The following is a 15,781-nucleotide window of genomic DNA, read 5'->3' on the forward strand; positions in this document are numbered from 1 at the left end:
AACTGGCTCCTTTTACCGACCTCCCGACTCAGCAGCAGTAGTGGCAGAACAACTGAGAGAAAATCTGGAATACATTTCACATAAATTTTCTCAGCATGTTATGGTCTTAGGTGGAGATTTCAATTTACCAGATATGGACTGGGACACTCAGATGTTTAGGACAGGTGGTAGGGACAGAGCATCGAGTGACATTATACTGAGTGCACTATCCGAAAATTACCTTGAGCAGTTAAACAGAGAACCGACTCGTGGAGATAACATCTTGGATCTGCTGATAACAAGCAGACCCGAACTTTTCGACTCCGTTAGCGCAGAAAAGGGAATCAGTGATCATGACGCCGTTGCAGCATCCCTGAATATGGAAGTAAATAGGAATATAAAAAAAGGGAGGAAGGTTTATCTGTTTAGCAAGAGTAATAGGAGGCAAATTTCAGACTACCTAACAGATCAAAACGAAAATTTCTGTTCCGACACTGACAATGTTGAGTGTTTATGGAAAAAGTTCAAGGCAATCGTAAAATGAGTTCTAGACAAGTACGTGCCTAGTAAAACTGTGAGGGACGGGAAAAACCCACCGTGGTTCAACAACAAAGTTAGGAAACTACTGCGAAAGCAAAGAGAGCTTCACGGCAAGTTTAAACGCAGCCAAAACCTCTCAGACAAACAGAAGCTAAACGATGTCAAAGTTAGCGTAAGGAGGGCTATGCGTGAAGCGTTCAGTGAATACGAAAGTAAAATTCTATGTACCGACTTGACAGAAAATCCAAGGAAGTTCTGGTCTTACGTTAAATCAGTAAGTGGCTCGAAGCAGCATATCCAGACACTCTGGAATGATGATGGCATTGAAACAGAGGATGACAGCAATAAAGATGAAATACTTAACACCTTTTTCCAAAGCTGTTTCACACAGGATGACCGCACTGCAGTTCCATCTCTAAATCCTCGCACAAACGAAAAAATGGCTGACATCGAAATAAGTGTCCAAGGAATAGAAAAGCAACTGGAATCACTCAACAGAGGAAAGTCCACTGGACGTGACGGGATACCAATTCGATTCTACACAGAGTACGCGAAAGAACTTGCCCCCCTTCTAACAGCCGTGTACCACAAGTCTCTAGAGGAACGGAAGGTTCCAAATGATTGGAAAAGAACACAGGTAGTCCCAGTCTTCAAGATGGGTCGTCGAGCAGATGCGCAAAACTGTAGACCTATATCTCTGACATCGATCTGTTGTATAATTTTAGAACATGTTTTTTGCTCACGTATCATGTCGTTTCTGGAAACCCCGAATCTACTCTGTAGAAATCAACATGGATTCCGGAAACATCGATTGTGTGAGACCCAACTCGCTTTATTTGTTCATGAGACCCAGAAAATATTAGATACAGGCTCCCAGGTAGATGCTATTTTCCTTGATTTCCGGAAGGCGTTCGATACAGTTACACACTGTCACCTTATAAACAAAGAAAGAGCCTACGGAATATCAGACCAGCTGTATGGTTGGATTGAAGAGTTTTTAGGAAACAGAACACAGCATGTTGTTCTCAATGGAGAGACGTCTACAGACGTTAAAGTAACCTCTGGCGTGCCACAGGGGAGTGTTATGGGACCATTGCTTTTCACAATATATATAAATGACCTAGTAGACAATGTCAGAAATAGCATGGGGCTTTTCGTGGATGATGCTGTAGTATACAGAGAAGTTGCAGCAATAGAAAATTGTAGCGAAATGCAGGAAGATCTGCAGCGGATAGGCACTTGGTGCAGGGAGTGGAAACTGACCCTTAACATAGACAAATGTAATGTAGTGCGAATACATAGAAAGAAGGATCCTTTATTGTATGATTATATAATAGCGGAACAAACACTGGTAGCAGTTACTTCTGTAAAATATCTGGGAGTATGCATACGGAACGATTTGAAGTGGAATGATCATATAAAATTAATTGTTTGTAAGGCGGGTACCAGGTTGAGATTCATTGGTTGAGTCCTTAGAAAATGTAGTCTATCAACAAATGAGGTGGCTTACAAAACACTCGTTCGACCTATACTTGAGTATTGCTCATCAGTGTGGGATCCGTACCAGATCGGGTTGACGGAGGAGATGGAGAAGATCCATAGAAGAGCGGCGCGTTTCGTCACAGGGTTATTTGGTAAGCGTGATAGCGTTACGAAGATGTTTAGGAAACTCAAGTGGCAGACTCTACAAGAGAGGCGCTCTGCATCGCGGTGTAGCTTGCTGTCCACGTTTCGATAGGGTGTGTTTCTGGATGAGGTATCGAATATATTGCTTCTCCCTACTTATACCTCCCGAGGAGATGACGAATGTAAAATTAGAGAGATTAGAGCGCGCACGGAGGCTTTCCGGCAGTCGTTCTTCCCGCGAACCATACGCGACTGGAACAGAAAAGGGAGGTAATGACAGTGGCACGTAAAATGCCCTCCACCACACACGGTTGGGTGGCTTGCGGAGTATAAATGTAGATGTAGATGTACGAATCCGAATTCGGCTACGCAGCGATGGGTTGTCCGAACTAAACTGAAAATAACCTAGCTTTGTAACGGGAACCTAACGACACTGCGGTGTCGATGTAGCCTTATAGAGCGGTAAACTCCCACCTAACGAGCCGGTGCTGCACGGTATGCTCGCCAGTCTCTTGTCGCCTCGCTGGACGTGAAGACGTGGGGCAGCACGAAATTTGCACCAGCCCGGAATCTGCGCATGGCAGCACGACGTCCCCCGGCAGAACACCAGAATGGTCGCTCCCTCAGCGATCAAGCGTGTGAAGTGGCCTCTAAGACGACCGATCAAAGTGTGTCCACGATCATGCGTCTCTGCACCGGACTCCTCCTTTGCGCCTGCAAACACCAATCAGGCAAAACGTTAATAACATCTGTTGAAAGGTACGACAATGGTAAATAATTCCCCACCGCGGAATAGAAGACCAGTCAGGGTACACCCGCCTCTCAAACTTTGTTGCAGAAATTCCCGCCCTAGGTCAAGGGGCGAGAGGCAAACAAGAGCGTTGTTAATACAACTCAGAATTTCCAACACGCCAAACTAACTCATCAGGAACTCCAGCAGGTCCCGTTCCCACAGCAGTTGGCCTGGCCTTCTTCGAGAACAGTGAGGTATGTCCAGATGTTATCAGGTGGTCGGCCAACCCTTAAGACCGAAAACCCAATGGCAGGGCACCGGACAGTACCGTAAGCCACACCTCCGAGAACCCCGACTTCCTTTGAGTGACACGAGACTCCCTCAAACCTGACTCGTGTGGCTCTGCCATCCGCGTCAGAAAGTGACTTAATCCTCTGAGTGTGAGTGGCGAGCAGACTGTCCCGCTATTCCCAATCTTGTGTGCCTCGGCCGTTCCACAACTCCTGTGGAAACGAACTGCAACGTTCCCATGAATTCCCTTGGCCGAAACGACATAAGTTCATTCGGACAACACCTGCAACTTTTTTTATCACATACAATACTCAGAATCAAGCGCGGTAATCAGAGTTAAATAAAGCTATGAGGATCAAGTGTTCCACATATCTCCAGTCACGACAATGATCAGACAGTGTTAGCTTATTAATTGAAGAATGAAAGCCAGACAGATTGTAACCTTTCAACTTTAATTAACCTCAGAATTAGTTCCTGTACTTTGTCAGAGTTACAGACGTGATGTAATTTTGTTTTGCCATGATGTTTATTAAGAAGTCGTGTGTCACATGAGTAGAATACGACTAAATTAATTCCTACAGGAGAAGTACATTATTTACTCCAAAGATGAAAAGAAATGTACTGAGATCGAGCCCTGAGGCACACCAGTTCCATCTTCATTCACTGAAGAATATCTGTTTTATCCTGATATAAACTGTCACCTGTTGCTTAATCAGGAGTCGATAGCTGCCAATTTTTTAAAAATAATTTAGAGGATATACTCTGCAAGCCAATGTGCAAGAAAATACATTCTTTTATTGGGTAACCTTCGCAAATCTTTCGTTGATAAATGGTGTGACAATAAAATAATTTATTGAATACTTTCCCACACACGATGATTTTCTATGAAGTTTGGTGGGACAGTGATTAAAGCGCAAGAGTCGCATTTGAGAGGAATGGTGTACAAGATCTCTTCCCAATTTATGTGGTTTATCGATTGAGGGGAACGCCTGGATATTTCCTTTGAGAAGGCGAAGGCAAATATCTCTCCCCACCTCTATTCTTTTGTTTTAATGCGTTAATTGTGCAATGGAGATTTCAGAATGGTTGCTATCTACATGGAATAGTTAGTCATTAAATAATATAACAAGGTTTCGCGAAAAGAGCGTTAAGTTCCGAGAGTAAATTTCTAATACGCTCATTTTGGGTTGATGCCGGCAGCGTGGGCCTAGGTTCCTCCCATTTAATACACGATTTTTCCTAACCAGTTCCCTATTTCTAAATGAAAATTACGGTCAGGCAGGGATACCGTGGGATGATAGTTATCGGAAAAAGAATTGTGAAACTCAGAACCTATCATTTAGGCTTTCAATTTTCTCACTTCTTCTACACCTACATCTACACGTCTATGCTGTAAATCACATTTAAGTGCCTGGCAGAGGATTGATCCAACTACCATCGCAATAATTCTCTCTTATTCCATTCTCGAACAGCGTGCAGGAAAAAAGAACATGTATATCTTTCAATGCGACCTCTGACTCCCCTTGTTTTGCTGCGATGATCGTTTCTCCCTATGTAAGTCGGGGTCAACAAAATATTTTCGCATTCAGAAGAGAAAGTTAGTGAAATTTCGTGAGAAGACCCCGCCGCAGCAAGAAACACCTTTGTTTTAATTACGTCCACCCCAAAACCTGTATCATGTCTGTGACACTCTCCCCCTATTTCTTGATAATACAAAACGTCCTGCCCTTCTTCGAACTTTCTAGATGTACTCCTTTAACCCTATCTGGTAAGGATTCCACACCACGCAGCAGTAGTCTAAAAGAGGACGGACAAGCGCAGTGTAGGCAGCCTCTTTAGTAGATCTGTTGCATCTTCTAAGTGTTCTGCCAATAAATCGCAGTCTTTGACTTGACTCCCCCACAACATTTTCTCTGTGTTCTTTCCAATTTAAGTTGTTGGTAACTGTAAATCCTAGGTATTTAGTTGCATTTAAGGCCATTATACTTGATTGATTTCTCGTGTATTCGAAGTTTAATGGATTCCTTTTAACACTCATATGGATGACCTCATACTTTTCATTATTTAGGATCTATTACCAATTTTTTCACTGTACAGATATCTTATTTATAATTAGTTTTGATATTCTCATGACTTTACTGCGCAATAAACGACAGCATCATCTGCAAAGAACCTAAGACGGCGGCTCAGATTGTCTCCTACATCGTTTATATAGATAAGGAACAACGGAGGACCTATAACACTACCTTGGGGAACGCTAAAAATCACTTCTGTTTTAATCAAAGAGTTTCCGTCAGTTGCTACGAACTCTAACATCTCCGACGGGAAATCACGAACCAAGTCGCATAACTGCGACTCTATTCCATAAGCTCACAATTTGATTGCAAGCCACTTATGAGGTACAGTGTCAAAAGCCTTCTGGAAACCTAGAAATAAGTAATCAATTTGAAACCCTTTGCCGATTGCACGCAACACTCCGTACGAGCAGAGAGATAGTAGTGTTTCACAGGAACGATATTTTCGAAATGCGTGTTGACTGCATGTCAATAGACCGTTCTGTTCGAGGTAATTCATAATGTTGGAATACAATATACACTCATGCTCATAAATTAAGGATAATGCTGATGCATGGTGAAACAACGCTCTGGTGGACGGTCTGCGGGTTTAAATCACCTCGGGGTATGACCATGCGGTGCATTTCACCTGCGGTCGTCCCACGGTGACGCTGGCAGCAGTCCACATACGCATGTGCATGTCAGAGTACGGTGCAACGAGTAAGTGTGCAGACGCTTTTAGACGTGCTAATGGTGACTGTGTGTTGGAAATGGCTCAAAGAACACATATTGATGACGTTGTGAGGGGTAGAATACTAGGGCGACTGGAGGCTGGTCAAACACAGCAGGTCGTAGCACGGGCCCTCCATGTGCCGCAAAGTGTGATCTCAAGATTATGGCAACGATTCCAGCAGACAGGAAACGTGCCCAGGCGCTACAGTACGGGACGTCCACAGTGTACAACACCACTAGAAGACAGATATCTCACCATCAGTGCCCGCAGACGGCCACAGAGTACTGCAGGTAGCCTTGCTCGGAACCTTATCGCAGACACTGGAACAGTTGTCTCCAGATACACGGTCTACAGACGACTGAACAGACTTGGTTTATTCGCCCGGAGACCTGCAAGGTGCATTCCAATGACTCCTGGTCACAGAAGAGCCCGTAAAGCCTGGTGTCAAGAACACAGTACATTGTCACTGTGGTCCCAGGTTATGTTCACGGACGAGTCCAGGTATAGTCTGAACAGTGATTCTCGCTGGATTTTCAGCTGGCGTGAACCAGGAACCAGATACCAACCCCTTAATGTCCTTGAAAGGGACCTGCATGGAGGTCGTGGTTTGATGGTGTGGGGTAGGATTATGATTGGTGCATGTACAGCCCTGCATGTCTTTGACGGAGGAACTGTAACGGGTCAGGTGTATCGGACGTCACCCTGCACCAGTATGTCCGCCTTTTCAGGGGTGCAGTGGGTCCCACCTTCCTCCTGATGGATGATAACGCACGGCCCACCGAGCAGCCATCGTGGAGGAGTACCTTGAAACAGAAGATATCAGGTGAACGGAGTGGCCTGCCTGTTCTCCAGACCTAAAACCCATCGAGCACGTCTGGGGTGCTATCGGTTGACGTATCGCTGCACGTCTTCAAACCCGTACTACACTTCAGGAGCTCCGGCAGGCACTGGTGCAAGAATGGGAGGCTATACCCCAGCAGCCGCTCGACCACCTGATCCAGAGTATACCAACCCGTTGTGCGGCCTGTGTACGTGTGCATGGTGATCATATCCCATATTGATGTCGGGGTACATGCGCAGGAAACAGTGGCATTTTATAGCGCATGTGTTTCGGGATGGTTTTCCCAACTTATCACCAATACCGTGGACTTACAGATCTGTGTCGTGTGTGATCCCTATGTGCCTATGCTATTAGCACCAGTTTTGTGTAGTGCCACGTTGTGTGGCACCACATTCTGCAATTATCCTTAATTTATAAGCATGAGTGTATATTCCAAAAGTCCGCTGCATATCAGCATTAATGATCTGGGGCTTTAATTTAATGAATTGCTCCTATTGCCTTTCTTGGATATTTATGTGACCTGTGCAACTTTCCAGTCTTCTGGTACGGATCTTCCGTCGTGGGAGCGGTTGTATATGACTGTTAAGTATGGAGCTGTTGCGTCAGCACACGCTGAAAGGAACCTACCTGTGTACAGTCTACACCGGAAGACTTGCTTTTGTCAAGTGATTTAAGCTGCTTCACTACTCTGAGGATATCTGCTTTAAGTTACTTAAGTTGACAGCTGTTCTTGATTCGAATTCTGGAATATTTACTGCGTCTTCTTTGGTGAAGGAACTCTACTCAGAACTATTCAGTTCTCTAAGCTGTTGGACAAACAACTTGAATTATCTGGAGTAATTTCAAAAACCCTTTGCCGACAGAGGGATTAGATTTACAGATGTGTGATTTACTGTTAAATTTTGACCTTCAGTCTCCCCCTGTTTTCATTTGAAGCTAATCTGAATCAGTCTTTAATCTGTCATTGTTTTACGAATACTACATTCAGTCCAACGTGAATCTTTGCAATGCTTTCACCTTACTTGACATACGAGGGCTGTTCGGAAAGTAAGGTCCGATTGGTCGTGAAATGGAAACCGTAAAGAAAATCAAAATGTTCTATTTGCAGCAGTTCGCTATACCTTCCAGCTACTTCTCTACACAGTCGCCGCTACGATTGAGATATCTGTCGTAACATTGTACCAGCTTTCCAGTACCCTCGTCATAGAAGGCATCCGCCTGTGCTTTTTGCCAATATACTACATTGATCTGCAACTTGTCTGTGCCAAAATGTTGTCTTCATAGGCGACGTTTCATGTGAGCAGAAATGAAAATCAGAGGGGACCAAGTCTGGGCTGTATGGTGGGTGATCAAACATTTCCCATCGAAAACGCGGCAGGAGCCTCCTCATTGCCCCTGCAGGGTGCAGCCAAGAACTGTCACGAAGAAGGAAATGCGTGACAGTTACGTTGTATGGGCTGCATGAAATCAGGCGAAATCTTTCGCAGGCACTCACACTTGGCGGGAGACGCTACTTTCTAGATATTTTTACGTGGTCGTTTGCTCTCAGAACTGAAAAGAGTGAAGTGACATGATCGACTGGCATACCAGAAAAACTGTCCAACACACGTGTGCTGAGCTTCAAGGGGTTTTTCGCAGTGGTTTCCATTTCGTGACCTACTTTCCGACTAGCCTTCATACATTATCCAGGGCATGGCGTGCTTTAAACTTGGTCAAAAGCTCTTCTGAGTGTACTGTGGCAGAACAAAATATTCTTCATTGCAGATGGAGCACTAACATAAGTCAACAAAGGAGCGGCAGATTATTAGCTCTGATACTGCCTGCTGGAATCACTCAGCATATATCTGAACCCATATAAACCCTTAAGATAACTGGATTAAAGATCTGATTGTGCTGGACACAGAATGTGCCTAGAATGTTTTGTAGTTCGTGATCTTGTAGCTTAATTACGTTTGTGCCTACCGACACAATCAACACAGACATATTCGTCACTTTCTGTGTTTCAGTTCATCGGTGCGGCTAAATTTAAAGGTCCCATGATAAAGTCAGCCAACTGCAACACAAACCACGGTGGAAAGACGTATGTGTACACGCTAAATCATGTGGGCCATTTCCCCAATCAAGGTAAGGGTTTTTTTCACAAGTAGATCACACATTTTCGTCATAGTTTCAGACTTTCACATGATACCTCACACTCATATTCCGCACACTGATCAAGTTTAACACAGTTCTGGATAAACTCTGTGTTTCAGCTGTCGAACATGGTATGGATGTGCTGTACCTTTCACCCAGGTCGGACTTCAGGCTGTCTGAAGAAGATGAAAAGGTTTCGAGGAGGCTCGTTCATCTGCACGCGAACTTCATCATGTATGGGTAAGTTTTTTTATGAAAACCAACCTTGCTTGATTTTAAGACCTTTAATCGAATTACTAGTTTCGACAGAAACCTGCTCTCATCTTCAGATTAGCATTACATTGTATAAAATGAAAACAGGCGATCTTCACAAGAAACAACCATCTTTTGGGATGATCCAAATGTTATAAAAACCTCCAATTTTTTTCTTTATTGTTATTTCACTACCCAAAATGGGGCAGGCTGGCAGCGGCACAATACACCACTCTTCAGCCAAGAGAGTTACAGACAAACATAGTCAAATGAGAAAGGAACACATAACATAGAATGGTATAAATTGGTGAATAAACAAGAACAAAAATAGATGAGTATAATAGTAGATTTAAAAACAACATAGATGAGAGCCACATACACATGCGGAGAATGAGCACTGTGAGTCGACACGAAAACAAAGAAACACCACAGTGGGAACAAAAATGACTGATTCTGGCGACGCTGTCAGTGCTGGTGGAATGTAGCACTGTACACGGCACTTGAGAAACACTGACACCATAACGAAAATGTTAAAAATCACTGCACCGAAGGAGATCTACCACCAGGTGAAGGGTAGGAGGGAATAAGAGAAAGAAAGGGGGAGAGACAGTAGGGGAAACCAGGAGGGGGGCGGTGTAGGGGAGAAGGAAGGAGCCAGAAGCCTGGGGGGGGGGCGGGTGAAAAGGAGAAAGAAGGTGGTCAGCAGCTGGTGGAATGTAGCACTGTACACGGCACTTGAGAAACACTGACACCATAACGAAAATGTTAAAAATCACTGCACCGAAGGAGATCTACCACCAGGTGAAGGGTAGGAGGGAATAAGAGAAGGAAAGGGGGAGAGACAGTAGGGGAAACCAGGAGGGGGGCGGTGTAGGGGAGAAGGAAGGAGCCAGAAGCCTGGGGGGGGGGGGGCGGGTGAAAAGGAGAAAGAAGGTGGTCAGCAGGGGAAAATGAGGAAGAAGAGAAGGGGGAGAGGGAGGGAGAGAGGGAGCCCTGAGGAGGGGGGGAAGAAGCAGGGATTACAGCTTTTGTAGGAGGAGTAGATTGAAGGCACAAAGACATGATCTTGGAGGGGGAGTTGGGGGAAGCCACCTTGGGTGAGGGTATGGAGCGTGTGGAGATGGAGACTAGACGGGACACTGGTACAGGCGCGGCAGTGGGCTAGGGAGGGAATAGATGGGGGAAACCAAAGGATGGGGGAATCCAGTTTGCGTGAGACGTATAGGATCTGTATTCATTCAAGGAACAGGAGGAGATGGGGGAAGGGAATCAGATCATAAAGGATCTGCGTGGGGGACGGGAAAAGGATTCGATAAGCAAGGCGCAGTGCATGGTGCTCAAGGATTTGGAGGGATTTGTAGTAGGTGGGGGAGGAGGGGGGGCGGAGATCAAAGTGGGGTGGACATAACAAATACAGCATACCTTTGCATATATGTTCACATAAATGTGCCGTTGACAGTTTGAGAACAAAGTGTAAATACATTAAAACCTCCATATGGTTTGTCGTTTAGAAAACAGAATGCTCCCAAATAGGATGTGAAATGAATAGAAGGTAAAAGTAGAACATCCATAACACCAATAGGGTTAAAACTAAAAGCCATGTCGACGACCTCACGTGGACAAAACTGAGGTGCTGCAGAGCCCATGTAACTTGCCATGTAGAAGTCAGGTGACACCATCGTATTAACCGAAAATATATTGAAATGTTTTTAAATCACTCTCATGAAAATGTTTACATAATTTAGAAAGCACATTATAAGAATCAAAAAGGTAAATCTTTATGCCTGATTCATATACAAAGATATGGCGCATTTCACCAATATAAATTACATGTATGGAAAAACGTAATGGTAACAAACATTCGTAATTCTCTTAGACTGTCATTACGTACTACAAGGCTCTCATTACACCACAGCAGCCGATGAGCTCGCCCACTGTAGATGACGATATTTTTATTTACATCCTAAACACATGATTCAGTGAGCCATCCAAGCCTAGTCAAACAAAAATAAATCCAATAACCAAGGCGAGGGAGCAGTTGTATCTTGCGCAGATTACCGATTACCGACTTTCGTTTTATACAGTTTAATGCCACACTGAGGATGAAAGCACGATTCTGTCGAAATTAGTAATTGGAATTAAGGTCTTAAAATCAAGAGATTTTTGGCTGTCATATATCACACACCTTGCCCTCTCGAGCTGAGATATTCGCATCTTTGCCTGTTCCTTCAACTGTTAACTCATATTTGTTTTCCCTTATAATGCCCGTCGACTCCGAACGCCTGAACGTCATGTATCAATCCGTATCTCTAATCTAACACATGATCAATGATCAACTCGATTGTTCTATATGACGTTGTAATAATAAGTGTAATAAATCACACTTATAAAATCCTTTGGAGTAAACTTACACAATCTTCTATTTTATTCTGGGTACACCAACAGAGCTTGTTCAAAATTACAGGACTTCCTTTCCACAAGTTCCTATAGTCCATAAGTAAGCTAAGTGACCAAATGGTTCCGTATCTGAAGTTAACAAACCAGTTACTCAACAAGCGAAATAAACATGCATGAACGCCCCCTCGCCCCCCCCCCCCCCCCCACACACACACAGACGAACTGTTCAGATAGATTTTAATGCCTACTTTTAACGAGAATTCTATTAAGTTTATAAATTCACTGTTATCGAGAGTACCATTACATTCTAAGAGAAGTTCTTGTTTCTTGTAAACAGCTTCGTATGTAGCCAGCGTAATTTGTTTCGTGTTTATGTCGGCTTAAGTAAAATGTGACTGATTTCCTGAATCAGCGTGGTGATGTTACGACATGGATTCTGTGGAGGTGTTGCCGATAGCGGCTATCGTTCGGTCTACTGATACTCATTGTGAACAGCCTATTGTTCCATTAGCCAGTGGAGTTACGTTCCGTATTCAACTTTGTGGCAGACCATTTGCATTCCATGTACATGGTTGGATTTGCCTGTAACAGGCGCTCTTATACAGATCTCCGATCTCCCACTCCTTACTCCATTTGCTTCTGCTATGTAGCTGTTTGCAGCAATAAGATCTCCAACTGGAGGTCACATGTCTTGTATTTCATTCTTTCTTGTCTTCTTTGGCAGTTTGTCTTCCTTGTCTCTCCCCACAATTCCACTACGGCCTTTGGCGCATACAACTGATGCAATTTCTTGGCAGATTAAAACTGTGTACCTAATCGGAACTAAAACCTGAGACCTTTGCCTTTTGCGGCCAAGTGAACTATCGACGGAGCTATCCAATCACGAGTCACGAGCCGACCTACTTTTACTTACGCTAAGACTCCCTTTCCTATCAAGCATACAAATTATACTTCTGTAGTGTTTCTTCGTAATTCTGATACGGGAGCAGCTATTTGACATGGTAAATAGCAGATTGCTTTGTCTTTACAATTGATGTTAATTTTTCCACCGGAGAGAGTCCGTTATCATTACGTAATGGTCAACTTGGATTGTCATATAACGTATCTTACAGCTTTTTAATGCTCTTTCAATGGCTAAAAATTCCTCTGTGTAAACAGACATTTCTTTCGGTATACGGAACAGTTCGCTCTTTTTATTTTTGTAGCCTACATAAGCACAGCCAACGCAGTCATTATGCACTGAAGAGCCAAAGAAACTGGTACATCTGCCTAACATGTTGTAGGGCCCCCGCGATCAGGCAGAAGTGCCACAACACGACGTGGCATGGACTCTACCAATGTCTGAAGTAGTGCTGGAGGGAACTGACATCATGAATCCTGCAGGAATTCTTAAGAGTACGACGGGGTAGAAATCTCTTCTGAGCAGCACGTTGCAAGGCATTCCAGATACGCTCAATAATGTTCATGTCTGGGGAGTTTGGTGTCCAGCGGAAGTGTTTAAACTCAGAAGAGTGTTCCTGGAGCCGCTCTGTAGCTTTTCTGGGCGTATGGGCTGTCGCATTGTCTTGCTGGAATCGGCCAAGTCCGTTGGAATGCATAATGGACATGAATGGCTGCAGGTGATCAGACAGGATCATTATGCACGTGTCACCTATCAGAGTCGTATGTTGACTAGGGTCCATGGATTCATGAGGTTCAATTCCGCTCGATTCTATTTGAAACGAGACTCGTCCGACCAGGCAACATGTTTGCAGTTATCAACAAGCCAATGTCGGTGTTGACGGGCCAAGGCGAGGCGTAAAGCTTTGTGTTGTGCAATCATCAAGAGTACACGAGTGGGTATTCGGCTCTGAAAGCCCACATCGAAGATGTTTCGTTGAATGGTTCGCACGCTGACACTTGTTGATGGCCCAGCATTGAAATCTGCAGCAATTTGCAACAAGGAACATAGCGATGCTTTCCGGCTTAATAATTTCGAAAAGTCAGCTGTAGCCACACATATTTGGGAAACGGGACACCCCATGTTGGGAATAGATCAGGGTCTCGTTATTTTACATAGGCAGGACAAAGGCAAAAAGCTGGATCTAATAGAACAGCTGGAAATTACGATACATAGAGTGGATAATCAAAACACACTGAATGAACAGCTAACTGGTGATACAAATAACTTTTTCAAACATTTCACTGGTTTCTTTTAGTAAATACATTTTTAGCAATTGGCGGGATACCATCATTCCATGAGGTTCTTGGAACATGTATACGTTACTTGTTTGTATAGACATCTCTGTGACTTCCTTGTTTACTTGCGCGTGAGCTCACTCGCGTTTCAGTGTCGTGTTTAGCTACGTGATGTGTGGTATCAACGAAGACGCACGGGCGGTTTACGACGATAGAGGAGAGAGCCATGTGGTTAGATGTTGAACACCATAGGCGACAACATGTCGGAGTTTTTATATTTTGACGACTATGTGGAGATGCACCTTGGAAGACACGGCTGCAACAAGGGAAGTAGCCACGATGTTTTAATTTTATTATCAGTTTTATAGTTCCTGGTGCATGTTTCATTTTAGTGCGTTTTAACAGGTTCTTTTACTTTTTATTATTCTGATGATGGAAGCTTGACTTCCGAAACGCGTCAATCTTAGTGTTTTACACTATAAACAAGTGGTCGAGCCGATATAATTTTAACATCTTCAAAACAAGTTGATTATCCGGTAAAAACAAGCTACCATTCATTGTGAGAACAAAAAACATAAAAAACACATGTGAGAAAAAATTAAAATGTGACTTACTGTCAGCCGCCTATAAAGTATAAAAGAAAATTTACAAGCTAGTTATTTTAGCAGACTTTTTCCCGAACAAGAATGTCTTCAAATTAAGCAAATATGCAGACGAAATATATTGTGGTACTAGTAAAGGCGTGTACCCGCTGGTATTTTTTCTCGTAGTTTCAGTTACTTTCAAGAGCAAAGCAAGAATTTACCTTTCTGGCAGAGAACTGTAATTTTTCGCAAAAATTAGAGCATACTTCACACAACCAGCACATTTACTTAGCAGTGAGGGAGCTTCCTCTCAAGACTTTTCTGTGATAAATACCACTATGTAAATCACTAGTATGTAGTTTACAGGTTCAAACTTTTAGAGAAAGAAAATACAGCAACAGTTGTAATTTTTAGCACAAATTAGAACGCACTTTACACAACCAGTATATTTATTTAGCATCTGGTGAGATTCGTAAGTACTTTTCGTACTACATACCGCAATGTAAGTAACGAGTACGAAGTGGGCAGCTTGTTTTTTTTTTTTTTTTTTTTTTTTAAACAATAGTTTCCAGATTTGCAGTGAACGAATCAGCTGAACATATAAAAAGCTTCTGCTTTAATTCGTCTGCTGTAATGGCTACCGCAATCACGACGATACCTTCGAGAAAGTCAAAGCAGGAAGGAGCACAGCCCAGGTCGGGTAGACTTCACATTACTGTTTGTACGGATCCAAAGCTTGGGCCTCGTATTTTGCAGTCGTTACGTGACTAGAGGACTTTCGACTTTACCGAGCGCGTGTGAACGACCCCCGTGTGAACTGCGTGCATTCATGTACTTAGTATTGTGTGTGCCCCAGTATGCTGTTTAAAGCAATGGCGCAATGTAGATGTATCACAGACAAGTCACTCTTACCATTAAATGTCAGTTCACAACGCAACAACGATACAAGGCCTGAAGAAACATTACGATAATGAAGACTTGAGATAAGTCGTATGATGGAGCCTCATTGTAATGGATATCGTCATGGTTTCTGCAGTAAAAGGGTATGGGTTCGCATCCCGCTACATGCTAATATTTTTTTTCATCTTAGCGTTGCTAACACAGTCTTGGAGTTTGTTACGAATGTAATATAAGTATGTTCCGATTAAACATTTCCGTCTGATTAGAGAACGAAAGATGAAATAAATATTTGGGTGCTGATTTCCGACTGAGTGTTTGTTCCAGAAATGGTTCAAATGGCTCTGAGCACTATGGGACTCAACATCTTAGGTCATAAGTCCCCTAGAACTTAGAACTACTTAAACCTAACTAACCTAAGGACACCACACACACCCATGCCCGAGGCAGGATTCGAACCTGCGACCGTAGCAGTCCCGCGGTTCCGGACTGCAGCGCCAGAACCGCTAGACCACCGCGGCCGGCCTGAGTGTTTGTTTAGGC

General features: G+C 43.6%; 1 protein-coding gene across 1 annotated transcript in view; it reads left to right on the plus strand.

Moving 5' to 3' along the window:
• The window catches only part of LOC126091923 (cholinesterase 1-like), a 379,556-nt gene that overhangs the window by 355,224 nt on the left and 8,551 nt on the right, over positions 1-15,781 (plus strand). Inside the window, exons 10-11 of the mRNA XM_049907243.1 lie at positions 8,804-8,921; positions 9,050-9,170. Of these exons, the coding sequence (XP_049763200.1) occupies positions 8,804-8,921; positions 9,050-9,170 (239 nt within the window). The remainder of the gene's footprint in view (positions 1-8,803; positions 8,922-9,049; positions 9,171-15,781) is intronic.

This window comes from Schistocerca cancellata, chromosome 7, assembly GCF_023864275.1.
Source record: "Schistocerca cancellata isolate TAMUIC-IGC-003103 chromosome 7, iqSchCanc2.1, whole genome shotgun sequence".
NCBI lineage: Eukaryota > Metazoa > Arthropoda > Insecta > Orthoptera > Acrididae > Schistocerca > Schistocerca cancellata.